This window comes from Octodon degus, unplaced genomic scaffold (genome assembly GCF_000260255.1).
Source record: "Octodon degus isolate 3935 unplaced genomic scaffold, OctDeg1.0 scaffold00002, whole genome shotgun sequence".
Lineage (NCBI taxonomy): Eukaryota > Metazoa > Chordata > Mammalia > Rodentia > Octodontidae > Octodon > Octodon degus.
Genome location: NW_004524578.1, coordinates 29005252 through 29019792, shown reverse-complemented (window position 1 = coordinate 29019792; position 14541 = coordinate 29005252). Strand labels below are relative to the sequence as shown.

Below are 14541 nucleotides of genomic sequence, written 5' to 3'. Positions count from 1 at the left end.
GGGTATTCTGGGACATTGAGGCCTGGAAGATGCCTCTCAGGGGCTGTCATGAAGTGCTCCAAGGGATGACAGAGGCCAAAGCTGGTGACATTTCTAGGAGGCAGGTGCATGGGAAGGAAGAATGGGGTGGAAAATCACATAGGCCATTGATGTTTATGTGACAGCAGAATTCTTTGACTTATAGCTGCCCTACAAGGTCTTAACCAGTGTGATGTCTTTTGATCTCTTAAGGCTCTGGAATCTGTGATTTAGCCAGGGTAGGTGCTGTTAGCTACTTGTGTGGAGGTCAGGGTTGGTGTCCTGCCAACCCTGGGGCCTGGGGTGGGGCCCTGCCCACTGCACCCAAGCCGTGGAAGCCAATAGCCCATCCTTGAACCTGGGGGGGAGGGGCACCTTTACCCTCATGCAATGAGAAATCAGGCCAGGTCTCCTAGAAGCCAGCCTCCTGCTCACCTTTCGGGGAGGGCCAATGCCCTGCCTTCAGGCCTTTACTGCTTGTCCTTACTCTCCCAAAGATCCCCACGTATTGTCTGCCCTGCCCTAGGAAACTCCCCCACTTCACCCTCTTTCTGTCCACCCCCATCCCAGCTCCTCACCCCAGAAATGGCTCCTCTGGATCTCCTGAGTCCCTTTCTTCTCTTCTCTGTGGCTTTCAGGTAGCAGGTGTCATCTCTGAGCCTGGTGCTAAGACCAAATATTCCATGAGTGCTTATACTCTATAAGGCATAGGACTGAAAGGTGGAAGAAACACACACACGCCTGAAGCTCTGCCAGCATGAAAGCTTTTAGGGTTGGGGAGGCAGAGGTGAGCCTGAATGTACAGCACAGACCTTACTGTAGGTTAAGTCCACCAGACCCACCACTCCATGCTCCTTGCTCCTTGCTGGCTTCCTGGTTCCTATGGTTCTCAGTCTGCCCTATGTTCTCTAAGACCTGATTGCCTCCATGCAGAGACCCAGACCAGAAGATCAGACCCTGCTTCCAGAGACAAGGGTCATGAAACAATCCCAGAGCACTGCCCCCATCCACTTGGGCATCCATAGGCCTGTGCCTCTTCTTTCAATTTTCTGCCCAGGCTGAGGCTAAAGGTGGGAAGTTGAGGTATAGGGGGGCTGTCTTGCAAGAAGAGAGTTGACAGGTGAGGGTGTAGATGGCTGTGGGAATTGCCATTCACCCTGTGTGGGCTGGAGCTGGGGAGCACCACACCCTCGTAAATCTGGCCCTTCTCAGCAGACCTCCTGCCATCCCCACCCGAATGACAACTGCTATGTGCAGAACAGAGTAATAGCTCCCCGCCTAGTCATAAACCAAAGTCCTCTGCCCACCCGGGATGCTACCAAGGCAGCCTGGTGTTTTTCAGAACAGCATTCCTAAAAGGGGAGGGACCTAACACAAAGGAGGGAGGGCCCAGGCACTCTGGTCTCAGAGAGTTCCTCTCAGAACTGACTACATTTGGGCGGGAGGCCTCAGGGAAGTTTCTAATGTCTCTGTGTTTTGTTTTGTTTTGTTTTGTTTTGTTTTGTTTTGTTAACTGCCAAAGAGGGGAAGGCTAGAGCACCTCCAAGAGTTGAGTCATGGCCATTGACACCATAGAAGAGCCTGACACACACAGGCTTTCCTCCCCACCACGGAGATAAAGAAGAACCACTCTGCTCCTCTCCACTTTTCAAGTTGTTTTCTAGCTGCAGTTATGGTGCTTTTAATTTTACAGCTCTAACTGAGGTCAAATTGATGTGCTATAAACTGTGCATATTTAAGTTGTGCAGTTTAGGCCTGGTGGGCAGGGTGGCACACACAGCTGTAATCCCAGCAGTCTGGGAAGCTCAAGCAGGAAGATCATAAATTGGAACCCAATCCAGGCAATTTAGCAACTTAGTGAAACCCTCTCTCAGAATTAAAAAAAAAAAAAAAAAAAAGTCTGAGAATATAGCTCAATCCAAAAGCCCTAGGCTCAATCCCCATACCACGAAAATAAGTAAATGACCAAAGTGTGCAGCTTGATGTTTTGCCATATGTACGCTCCATAAAATCACCATCGCAGTTGAAATCATCGATATAGCCATCAACCCCAACTGCCTCCACGTCCCTTTCTAGTATCTCCTCCCACTCTTTCTCTTTCCATCCTATTCCCAGGCAAATACCCATCTGATGCCATTATTAATTAGTTTACACTTTCTAGCATTTTATAGGCAAGAGAATACAGCATGTAATCTTTGTGCTTGGCTTATTTCATCCAGCAGTTATTCTGCAAGTCTGTCACAGGATTTGCTCCTTCATACTATTGGATAACATCCCATTGAATACATATATCACACATATGTGATGTTTATTCATTCCCTTAGTGATGAACATTTGAGAAGTTCTCTCATTAGCTAATCCAAAAGCTACTGTGAACACTCAGTACAATTCCTCATGGGGACTTATGTTTTTACTGCTCTTGAGTATGCAATATGTATTACTTTTTCTTTCTTGAAGGACTGGGGAGGTCAAACCCAGGGCCTTGCACATGCTAGGCAAGCAGTCTACCTCTGAGCTAAATCCCTAACTCTGTTACTTTTTAAGAAATGAATTAACCACAGTTCAAGTACAGTCAGTTCCTGCAGCATTTAACAGGCAAACCTGAAAAGAATGGCAGAACAGCTGTTTTAACTTTCCTGCTCCGGATTTTCATGCAGTTCCCATCTTCCTTGATTGACAGGGAGCCAACCAAGCCCTTTTGCCTCTCTGAGGATGGAGTCTTTGACATCTTCAGTTTTGCACGGCATTGGGGTACCAGAGAGCTGCTTCCTTCTAAACATGTAAACAAAAGAGAAAAAATAAGCATGAGTGTAAGTCGCAGAAAAGGAAGCCAGCTTATTACCCAACCATACTAAGTCCAGCCCTTCACTCGTTCACCAAGTGGTTCTTGGGCCCTTGCTAATGTCAGAGGAACTCTGAAGGGCCAGTCCCCGAGAGAGGTAAAACAACCCCTCCATTCCAGAAGCACAGAGGCCAGTGAGAGCAAGAAATGTTCTGGGCCCAGGGCGCTGGGGAGCTCGTCGCAGGGGCCCCTGCTCTGTCTGCTAGAGGGTGCCCATCAGGGCTGTGCCACAGCAGACCAAGGGGCTCAAGAACCCAAGAAAGCTAAAGACCCCTGGCTCCATTCCCTGTTGTCAGGGTCCATCCTGAGTCTCCCTTTCCATGAGGGATTTCCAGCCCCACGCAAGCTCCCTGGACTGGGCAGTGACCAGGCCCGAATGAAGACAAGGAGCACACTTGGCCTTCCGCTGGGGTCGCCACTTTCTCCATCATGACTCACCTGAAGGAGTCACTGGGTTAAGTATTGTGTATAAAGGATTCATGTAGGGCCTGGCATTTAGTGGGAGCTCTATAAATTTTTAAAGCCAGCTCTGGGTGCTGAACACCTTTGCCAGGTCCCGGAACTCCTAGTTTGGGTCCATGCTATCTCATTACCAGGCCAATATGGTAATGGATTGACCCTCCCTCCATTCACCCACAAACACACCACATCCTGCTTCTAGTTGATCTTTGCCCAGATGATACTGATAAGCCCATCCCTGGTCATTCCCCTGCACCCTCTGCCCTCCTGCATCTGATCCACCCCAGCCCTGCATCCCATACAAATACACCTGAGCACACACAGAGCCTCAGACTTCCTGCCCCTGCCCTGCACTCTCAGGTAAGACTCTGATGCAGCTTGCTGTGGGTGGGAGCAGGAGGATCTCTACGCAAATAGGCTGTGGGGTCTGTGGTCTCCCTGAATGTGTGCGTGTATGCAAGTATATATGCATTACACTAGTACATGTGAGGGTCCGCCTCTCAGGGGTGTCACATTTTGGTCAGTGTGTCTGAGTGCCATGTGGCTGTGTGTCGGCGTTCATATCTGCCCATTCCACCTCCTGTGCTGGGACCCTGTACTTCTATTCCCTATTTAAATTATAGTTGACTTACAGCCTCTGCCATACCAGGTAGAGTGGCACAGCAGAGCGCTGGAGGACTGCATTCTGTGCCTTCCAGAGCTGCCAGCTTTGGTTCCCCATGGACCTGAGCCTGACCTGGGAAAACATATGCCAAACACTTCTTCTAACCTATATCCTGACGAGCCCTGAGGTTTTATTTACCTCTACCTCCCTCAAGTCCAGCCCAATGATCTCTTGCAGCCACATCACTAAGGAGGAAGGAGGAAGGCACAAGAAGCCCCTGGGCTTACTTCAGAGGCTGGCTTAAACTGAATGTGCGGGGCACAAGCAGAAGCTATTAAAGACGTGTTCAGTGGGGCTGGCAGTGAAGCTCAGAGTACACCTTTGTGTGTGCAAGGCCATGTCCCATCTCCAGCATCAAGAAAATAAAAAAATGGCTCAAGAGGTACAGGGGACTATCTTATCTATCCTGTAAGTGGCCAGGGCTGTTGTCACACTGGTGTGAGAGTCCATGTGCTCAGCAATCATATGAGTATAAGGGAGCCCTGATGCTAAGTTTTGGTTCTTATGTGTACTGTCTGCTTTGGGATCATTTTGGGGTTGTCTGTCGTGACTTGTATGCCAGCTCCAATAAGAGCTGGGCCTCGGCAGCAACATCTGATGAGAATGTTGGTGAATGACAAATTGGCTCAGACCACTGACTCCCACCCTCTTCTGGTCCTGGTGGAAGAAGATAATAATAGGCAGCTCTGACCCTTGAAGGCTTTCTACTCACTTCTGCTGCAGGGCCAGAGACATGGGTCCCCTGGATGCCATAGAAGGCCTTCAGCCCTTCCTGCTCTGCCCTGCTCTGAGCACACTTTATCTCACCAAACCTCCTGCTCCCACTCCTATGCCAGGTGTTTACACGGGGACCTCTAAGGAAAGGGGTACCATGACCTAGAACATGGCAGGCATGCAACATGAATAATGGATATGATTGAAATTGACTCCTATGGAATCATGAATCTGCAGGTGAATCTGGGGGTGGCAGTTGTAAAGGACCCAAGACCCAGGGTGACACCCAGAGGCAAATGCAGCTCTTGTCTCTGTTCTCTCCCCACATGGGTGAAACCACTACACCCATTTAACACCTGTGCCAGCATCCAGGGTGCCAGCTCCACACTAGGTGCCAAGTTATACCAGAGGGGAAGCCTGAGCCCATCCATCCTTTGAAGGAGCTGTGAGTGTGCATCCCTGGAAGGGGACAAGGAAGGAGACAGACTGAGAGCACTAGAAGCTAACACTTTGTTGAATCACAGGTGTCCCTGTGTCACATCCTGCTCCTGCCCCACAAAGATGGATCCAGGTAAGCAAATGGCTGGGAGGCTCTGGGTGAGAGAAAAAAGAAGAGCGGTAAAGGGCACAGGGCAACTAGTCAGCCATATCTACTGTGTGCCAAAGATGTGTGGGTGTATGGGCCCAGGCGTGGCCCTGTGATACAAATGAGCCCTTTCTGCCCTTCTGCAGAAGGCTTTACAGCTTAAGAAACAGGTTTACACAGCCTTCATCTGCTAGATCTTCCACCTCAGGAAGAAAATAGGCAGCTGAAGCCCAGGGAAGTCAGGGGCACGCTAGTGGGTGAGGCCACAGCAGCAGGGCCAGGTCTAGAGCGCTGGCAGCCATGGTGCTGGCTACTTTCAAAGGACATTGAAGAAACACACCAAGAAGCCTCTTCAGCCCACTCAGGTGGCTACTACAGGAGCTCACTGGGCCCACAGCTGGGAAGCTGAGGCTGAGTAGATTTCCAGCAGGACGCAAGGCAGAGCAGAGCTGGAAAAAATTACTAAGTGCCAAGAGGTAAGAGTGAGACCAGAAGGTTGTGAGCAAGGAGCCAACAAGGGGTTCTCAGGGGCTGAGGAAAGACTGGGCTGAGACACAGGGGACATGAGGGAATCAGTGACAGAGGAAGAATCAGAGATTGCAGCAGTGGAGTGCGGTTAGGTGGCAGACAGCTGCCAGGGCTCAGACAAATATCCAGGCCTCCAGCCAGGCCCCACACCACTGGGAGCATTCTGCCAGCTCTTGAGCACACAGGATGCAGCACTGAATTTCATATTGACTTTCAATATGAATCTGTTGTTGGGTGACGAATGAAGGAATGGTTGTCAAGGCAAGTGACCAACTCTGAAGAGCCTTGTCATGGGTGGGGATGTGGACACACAATTGCTGTGACCCAGAGACCTAAGCTACCTCTTCCTTTTTTCTCTCCCACAGGTCATAAGGTAAAAAAGTTCCCCTGGCCCTCCTCCCAAATGCCATGTTCTCCAGACCTCCTACCTCCTTCCTAGACCCCCAAGTTCCCTCAAAAGAAAAGTCAAGAGCAGGTTAGGCAGTGGCCCCTGAGGCGGGGCACCCATGCATTCATCCGGCCCCTGCCTGCCATGCCCTCTCCTTGGCTCCTCTCCTCTGTTTTCCCATCTGTCTCTCTCCTTCCCTCACTTCCCCTCCCTGCTCCAGCAGCCCATCTTCTCTCCTGCTGCTTCCCCGCCTGTTCTGTTCCTCTGCTTTCCTGGCTGCTATCCCCACAGCCTTGCTGGATAGCTGGCTTGCTCCCATGTCCTAACCACATTGCCAGGCCTCTAGGATAGCTCCCACCATGGAAGGGCACCCCCTCCCCATCAGCTACCACAGCCCACTAGCTCCAAGCCTCCCCACAATTAGAACCATAGAAGAAGAGGCAAGAAGTGGCTGGCTGAGGCAGGGACTGCTCTGACATGATCACAGGAACTCCCAAACCTGAAGCCCATGTCTTCCCCACTTGTCCTAAGCCCTAATAGGACACAAAGCAGAGTGGAGAGCTATCCACTCCTGCTCCACAAGGCCCTGGGCTCCAGCACAGAGGCAAGATGGTATCTCCCTTTCCCTGGGCCCATGGCAAGAGACAAGAAACTCCCCTGCCTTTGGAGCTTCAAGACTGGTTTTAGCCAAGACAGGTTAAACCATGCATATCCTAGTTCTCTTCTAACTGAGGGGTAAAACCTGGACTTTATTTTCTATTCTTCCCAATTTATTGAGTCTGACACCTGCTGGAGGGAGGTATGAGCCCACAACACACCTATCATCATATATACATAACCATTCATGCATGTGAATACACAGCAGGTGTTTATAGGCATCCACCTATGTGCTGGCACTCAAACATAGCCATTTGTATGTAAAGGCACACAGATCATGTGTGTACAAATGTACCCAGTATATAGCAGGGAACATGCCCTTTTTGCCTTCTGCCTCCTACCCCTGGTCTCCTCCATCCTGGGCTAGCATAGTCCTTGCCCATCCTCCCCCAGCCTCATTCTTGCCCCTAAGTTCAGTGAACCTGCAGTTCTAGTGCAACAAAACTTCTAACCATTTTGCAAGAGTTCCTGGGTGAGAAAAAGGAAAAGATGGGACAATTCTGCTTGTTAATTACAGATAAACTGGGGTCCAGAGACTAGAAGTCATGGGTTAGCTCAAGGAACTGGAACACATAAATTGAGATTCCTCCCCCTTTGTGTGCTCAGCACTCAAGTGGCTTCATCAGGGCCAAAGGCCCAGGGCCAAGAACAAGCACTTCTACCCTTTCCACTACATTTGCTAGCCCAGCCCTTCACTACAACCCCACGCCAGTGCCTATGACTCCTAAGTCCCCTGTGGTGGTAGGGCAAAGAGTCAATTGTAGGTAAAACTGGCATTGGTTTCAGACTCTGATATTGCTCCTCTTGCTTTCCACAGGGGCACTGCCATGGTGGTCATCCTCCAGGTCACTCCCATGGTCATGGTCCAGGGCACTGTCCCAGACCAGCCCACCCACCAGGACCCGGTGGACCTCCCCCTGGTCATGGCCCATGCCACTGTCCTAAACCACACCCCCCACCAGGACCTGGTGGACCACCCCCTGGCCATGGTCCAGGGCACTGTGGGCATCCCCATGGTCCACATCATTGAGGAATAAGAAGAAAATAAGAGAGAAGATAAGAAAAGCCTCAACGGGCTTCCATGCTGCCCACAACAGAACCTGAACCAACATCTTCTATTCCTAATAAACAGCTTCCTGGAAACTACATTCTATTTTAAAAGAGTCTATCTTTTTTCACACTCAACTCAGGGACCTAGTTATGTCTGAGTTCCTCTGCTATGAAAATAAAGCATCCAGTCTAGCATTCTCAGAAGCTTACTTAGGTCAGTTGTAGCCAAAGCATGTGGCTGTATAAGGCCACCCTCCTTCCCATTTCTGCCTCTCTCATCAAAGGCCTCAAATGAAGTCCAAGTCCTCTGCCCCATCCTATGCACCCTTGGAACTGATGGCCCTTCTCAGGTTCCAGCTCGCACACTTCATTTTCTACACATCCAAAGATATCAGTGGTTCCCTACCACCCACGTGTATTTCTCAACCATTCCCTGAAAATATACTGATGTTTCCATTCTCCTTAATTTAGATTGCAGTGCTCCATCTTCTGCCTCAGGCCAGGAATACCTTCTTTCTACTACCTCCACATTTTCTTTCTTTTTTTTTTTTTTTCCTTTTTCTTTTTCTCTTTCTTTCTTTTTTAGAACTGGGTGTTGAACTCAGGCCCTTGCACTTGTCAGGCAAGCACTTATTCTACTGAGCTATCTCCCTGGCCCCCACCTCCACATTTTCAAAGCTCTGCCTTCTAAGCGGGCTGAAGCCTCGCCACCTCCTGAAGCCTATTAGAAAGAGTGAGTGGTCTTTCCTCTCTATGCACTGCACCTTCTATGCTACAAGCTACACACAAAAGCTGGTATTGATCTCAAGAGCCTCATCTCACCCTGCCCAGATGGCACCAATTTATGGGCTGGCTCTTTATCTTTCCAAACCAAACTGTAAGCTACTCAGGACACTTCTACACCTTTGGATTCCCAGACCTCATCCCTATGAGCTATGCCTTGCAATGAAGGGATATCTACAGTCCAAACCTTCTTGGTTCTGATTTCCCAGTCTATGCTTTCAGCCAAGGCACCTCCTCCATGCCTGTGCAACCACACCCGAACAAGCCTACTTTCTGCCCCTCCAAATCCCACATCCGGGACACTCCACTCCCAGGCTTCTCTCAAGGCTGATATTTATTGCTGTTTCTCGCAGACCTCTGGCCAGGCCCTTCTGCGGCTAGTCCCTCCCGAAGCGCCCTGCAGTCCTCGCCCTCATTGCTATTCCCCTGAAGGGCGAGCCAGCAGGTGTCCCGCAATGCGCGGCTTCCTCCCCGGCTGGGTGCGTGGGGGGGAGCAGTGGCTCGGGGATGCGGGCTGGGCGCGTGGGGGGGAGCAGTGGCTCGGGGATGCGGGCTGGGCCTTCCCTCGCGCGTCCTCGTCTCCTTCCCTCCTCCCCTTATTGCGCACTTCAATAACTGAGCAGTGACTCCGCCGCGGAGGGGCGTAGATCCAGAACAAACGGACCGGAAGAAAAGACCCGTTTCAAACAGATACCCAACACCCCTGGGGAGGAGAGGAGGGCGCTGAGTGGAGCTAAGAGAGCTGTGGGAGCCAGAGCGCCCAGCATCACCCCCCCCTCAGCGCCATACACCCACAACCATACTGACAGCGAGCCCCTGGCCCAGTGCGGCGGCGCCGCGGGAAGCTTCGGGCCCCGCCCACCATGGCCTCGCGCTTATTGGCTGAGCTTCCCGTCGGCCCCGCCCAGCGACAGGCCGCTGGCGGTGACGCATGCGCATGAGCCTTCTGCTGCCACTGCTTCAGCACCGGAGCTCGGACAGCGGCGCCGCCCACGGGCATGGACGATGGTAGTAGCCGCATCTGCTGCAGCAATCCGTCTTCTGGCCCTCGTCGGAAAGGAGAGCTGCGGACCAAGGGTGATCTTTTAGGCCTAAACGGCAGCTCCCCAGACAGGTAGGGAGGACCTCACCGCAGAGCCGGTTCGAAGATCTCAGGACCCCTGCTCCAGGTATCCTCAGTGGTCGCCATCTGTCATCCCATTCATCCCCATCCCTTCCCAAACCCCTTTCAAGGACGGAGGCGGGGTATTGGTGGGGGGCGGGGATGGTCAGTAAGCCCTCATCCTGTCAGGGTAATTTTCTTGCTCCCTGACATCCCCTAGTGACAGCCCCACTAGCCCCTTGCTCTCACCACCTGGAGATCTGCCTCACCCCCTGTTCCTACCTTTCCTCTAGGACTGCGGTTCCCCCTTTCCTTGGCCTCTCGAGCCCCTCCCTGTAGCCCTGCCTCTGCGTCTCTTCGCAGAAGGCCCCAGACCGCAACGACGTCAGCCTGGGCCAGCATGTCAGTGTGCAAGTGGGTGCGCATGGACCATGGACCAAGGTGGGGGGAGGGGGAAGGCATTCAGCAGCGACATCAGGACTGTCTTTGTCCATCACTGTCGTTGCTTGCCTTCCCATCACCATCATTTGCTTGCCTGCTCTACATGGTCCCAGTTGTGCACGTACTGGTTTGAGTCCGAGAGTGGCAGCCACTGGCACTCACTGGAGCAGTTATCATGAGCAGGCGCTGAGGTTCAGCAGAGGTCTGGATGACCCCTGAAAGAGCCTCAGGCTGGTGGGAAAGGAAGAACACTTTCCTCCTGAGGGCTTATCTCCAGATCCCCGTTCCTGTCCTTTTCCTTCTTCCACCATATGTGTGACGAACAGCCCAGCCAGGTAGCAAGATGGCGCAATTTCTGTGCCCTGTCTGGCTCTGCTGATTTCAGAATCTCTCCCCTGATAATATCTTTCTGTTCTGCCTGAGCTGAAAGAAAAAACATACTTTATGGCAAAAAAAAAAAAAAAAAAACACAGAGATGGACACATTATCTCTAGATCTCTCCAGTTAAAATGTACATTTTGTACCTCAGAGGGAAGAGAAAGATCCACAGGTACAAATTTCTTCTGTCTATTATTAATACACCAGTCTGGAAGGCACAGAACCTTTTTATTCAAGAGGATATGACACAAGATGGGTATGTTCTCCACACCACAGGCCTAACGGAAACTACAGCCTAATGAGAAAAGTCAGTAGGGGCCCAGAGTCAGGGATGTTTGCAGAAGGAGCTGGGGAGTCATTTTCTGTCTGATATATCTGGCCAAGCATCAGCCCTGTCTGGTCTACTCATTTCCCCTGGGCATGGGAGCCACTTGTTCTGTTCTGGGAGCTCCCTGGGAACTCTGGCCTCTTTCTGCCCTTCCCTCCAAAGATCTTGGATATTATACAGGCTTAGCAACTGCACAATAACTTCAATTCAGGGAATACAGATATGCTTCTGCTAAGTTAAGTAGAACTCTGGGAATATATACCCAGTGGATGAGATGACAGATGAAATGAGAGGAGAGAGAGAGAGAGAGAGAGAGAGAGAGAGAGAGAGACAGACAGACAGACAGACAGACACAGACAGACAGACACAGAGAGACACAGAGAGACAGAGACACAGAGACAGAGCCTATGGGCATCCCCAGCCTATGCCCACTCCAACTGATTGCATTTTATTTTTTGAGACATGTTCTTACTTTGTCACCAAGGCTGTGCTTGAACTCCTGGGCTCACACAGTACTCTTGCCTCAGCCTCCCCTGTAGCTGAAGGCACACACCACCACTGTACCTAGACACCCCATCATCTTGTACAAGTGCACTGGTTACAGAGAAGTTTGAAATGGCTAATCCTTTTGAACCATAGGCCCATCCCCCCTCTAATTTTTAAAGACAGGTTCTCTCTAAGCCACTAAGTTGTCCCAGGCTGGGACCAAACTTGACATCCTCCTGCCTCAGCCTCACAGAGTGCTGGGATTGTTGGCATGTGCTACCACACCCAAATGAAAGTTAATTGTTTTTGCTTTTCATTTATTTATTATTTATTTATTTATGTATTGCATTTTAGGGAAGGGTCTACAGGGTGCTCAGGGTCTCATTACTAGATCAGACTCATAGTGATCCACCTGTTTACAGCCTCCCAAGAGCTGGGATTACAGGTGTGTGCCACCACGCCCAGTCTCTGTTTTTAAAATTACCTCTTTATTTTTTAATGTATTTGGTACAGGGTCTCACTACGCAGCTTGGACTCAGTGATCCTCCTGTTTTCAGCCTCCCCAGTGCTGGGATTACAAGAGTGCACCACCACACTTTGTCTCAGTGGCCAGCACAGCCTGCCCGGGGGTGGGGCCCGCGCGGCACATAGTCCCTGTGCTTGCCTAAGCAAGCTCTTGGTTCACTGAGCTATCTAAACATCCCTACCTCTTTATTTTTATAATGGTATGAACTGTTCTCCATCTATCCTGGCCACTCTCTGGTATAATATGGATATCCAGATGACTGGGATTTGTGTGCTTGGGGTAGGGGAAGGGTTATATTATACATATACACTTCTGGGACTCCCAAGTTTGGGGTCTGTGTCTGTGACCTGTCCTGATTGCAGGGATCTTGGCCTCCTGTGAGCCCAGTGCCACCACTTTCCCTCTTCCTCCTTGCCTGCCTACCTCTGTCACTTACAGGCCAGTGGGCCAGTGGAGCATCCTAGGAAGTTCCTCATCCTAGCAGGGTCATAAAACAGGACAAGAACAACCTCGCCTGGGGAACTGAAGACTAGAAAGCTTAACTGCTTAACTGGGTCTCCTGAAAGCAGAAGGAAGCATGAGCCTGGCAGAGAAAAAAAAATTATTCTGAAAAGAGTGGAGTTTGACTCTTTTTGTTGGGAGAATTGAGACAAAGGTCTGGCTTTAAAGCTGTCAAGACTCAGGGGAGAGGGTTGTCAAATTCTACCATGTTGGCAAAGGTAGGAATGGTAAGATGGGGAGAAGCTGGTTATGGGTCCCTGGAGAGGACCAGAAGGGGCTGAAGGGCAGAAGTGAGGCCAGGCATCCCTGACAGAAGCAAACCAATGGGGGAAGCCAAATCCTTTTATTTATCTTGTTTTCTGAGACAGGGTCTTGCTGTGTAGTCTAGGCTGGCCTCAAATTTGTGGACATCCTCCTGCCTCAGCCCCCCAAGTTCTGGGATTAGAGGTATCTACCAGCATCCTGGCTCATCAAATCCCTTTGGAGTCAACTAAGGCAGGTCAGAGGTTTAGGAAGGTTATCAGGGAGGGGCTCCCACTTTCCTCCAGCACCCTGCTATGTTGGCCTCACCTAATGCCACTGACATCTCACGTAAGGGCCTGGCTCTTAGGATAAGCCCAATGTTTAGTGCTCTAAGAACTCACAGTGATTGGCTGAAGTGGGCCTCTCCCCTCCACCTCACTGTCCCTGACAACATGGTTTGTCATGCCCTTGGGAGATTTCTTTCATTTTTTACCCTGGTACTAGGGATCAAATTCAGGACCTTGCATTTGCCAGGCAGACGCTTATGCTGCTGAGCTATCTCCTCAGCCTATGTCATGCCTTCAGGACCCATTCGTATTGAGCACAGTCTGAGCACATGACAACTACCTAAAATGAAATAAAATAAAATAAAAAAGGGCTGGAGAGACAGCTCAGTGGCATAAGCACCTGCCTAGAAAGCGCACAAGGTCTTGAGTCTGATCTCTAGTACAAAAAATAAATAAATAAATAAAGGGCCAGAGAGATAGCTCAGCAGCATAAGTGCCTGCCTGGCAAGTACAAGGTCCTGAGTTTGATCCCCAGTACCAAATAAAATAAAATAAAATAAAATAAAAGGGCCATAGAGAAAGCTCAGAGGCATAAATGCCTGCCTAGCAAGTGAAAGGTCCTGAGTTTGATCCCTAGTACCAAAAAAATAAAATAAAATAAAAGTAGATGTCCTGACGTCTATACATAACTGGGCCACTCACCCAGCTTCTCTCAGCCCATGGAGATTGGCCTTCAGGGCCTTTTGGCTGTCAGAACCCTGGTTGCTTAAGTCATTGGCTCTATGAGGCACCTGAGGTCTTGCTTTAGAACAAATTTGATCTAATCCCTAATTTTCTAAATGGTCAGTTAATAAAAGCTATTTAAATCATGAGATCAAATTTCAGTGCAGCTTTTGGATGACAAAGTATTTGTAAATATATATGCAGTGAGATTCTCAAGGTCTAAGTTCTGAATTAGAGCTATTACCTGAGGTGCCCAAAGAGGACAAATTTTAGATATAAACACATTTTTTAAAGCACATTCTGTAGTAGTGAGTGTGAATAAGAGTAGGAAAGCAAATGTGTCTCCACATGCCAAGCTCCATGTCAGGCACCTCACATATTACTTACTGTACATATCAAAACTGAGAGGTAAGTCTGGCAAGGTACACATGCCCTCCTAGCTACTTGGGAGGTTGAGGCAGGAGTATCACAAATTCGAGGTCAGCTTAGGCAACTGAGCAACATCCTGTCCCAAAAGTAAAAGAATTTGGAGGGTTAAGGCTATAGCACTGAGAGAGAGAAAAAACCAGACAGCAAGACAGAGAGACAGAGACAGGGGACTAGTGAGATAGCTCAGCAGACTAAGCACCTACTTAGGCAAAAGCAGGGACCAGGTTCAATCCCCAGAACCACATGCTGTACCAGCCCTGCCTCCAGGCACACTGTGATGGCCACCTGAGTCCAGGCATGGTGGCACACGCCTGTAATCTCAGCACCTGGGAGGCTAAAAACAGAAGGATCATTATGAGTCCAAGCTGCATAGTGAGATCCTGTACTAAATACATTAAAAAAAAAAAA

General features: G+C 50.1%; 1 protein-coding gene and 1 long non-coding RNA gene across 2 annotated transcripts in view; both read left to right on the top strand.

The window, feature by feature from the left end:
* Window positions 1–3612: 3612 nt before the first annotated feature.
* On the top strand, window positions 3613–7994 carry LOC111815299. Its single transcript, XR_002820011.1, has 4 exons — window positions 3613–3679; window positions 5222–5268; window positions 6177–6184; window positions 7674–7994. It is a non-coding gene; the product is annotated as an uncharacterized LOC111815299 (long non-coding RNA).
* Window positions 7995–9687: 1693 nt separating this feature from the next.
* Window positions 9688–14541, top strand: part of Disp2 (dispatched RND transporter family member 2) — an 18981-nt gene continuing 14127 nt past the window's right edge. Inside the window, exons 1-2 of the mRNA XM_012513978.2 lie at window positions 9688–9803; window positions 10155–10232. Coding sequence (XP_012369432.1) covers window positions 9688–9803; window positions 10155–10232 — 194 coding nt within the window. The remainder of the gene's footprint in view (window positions 9804–10154; window positions 10233–14541) is intronic.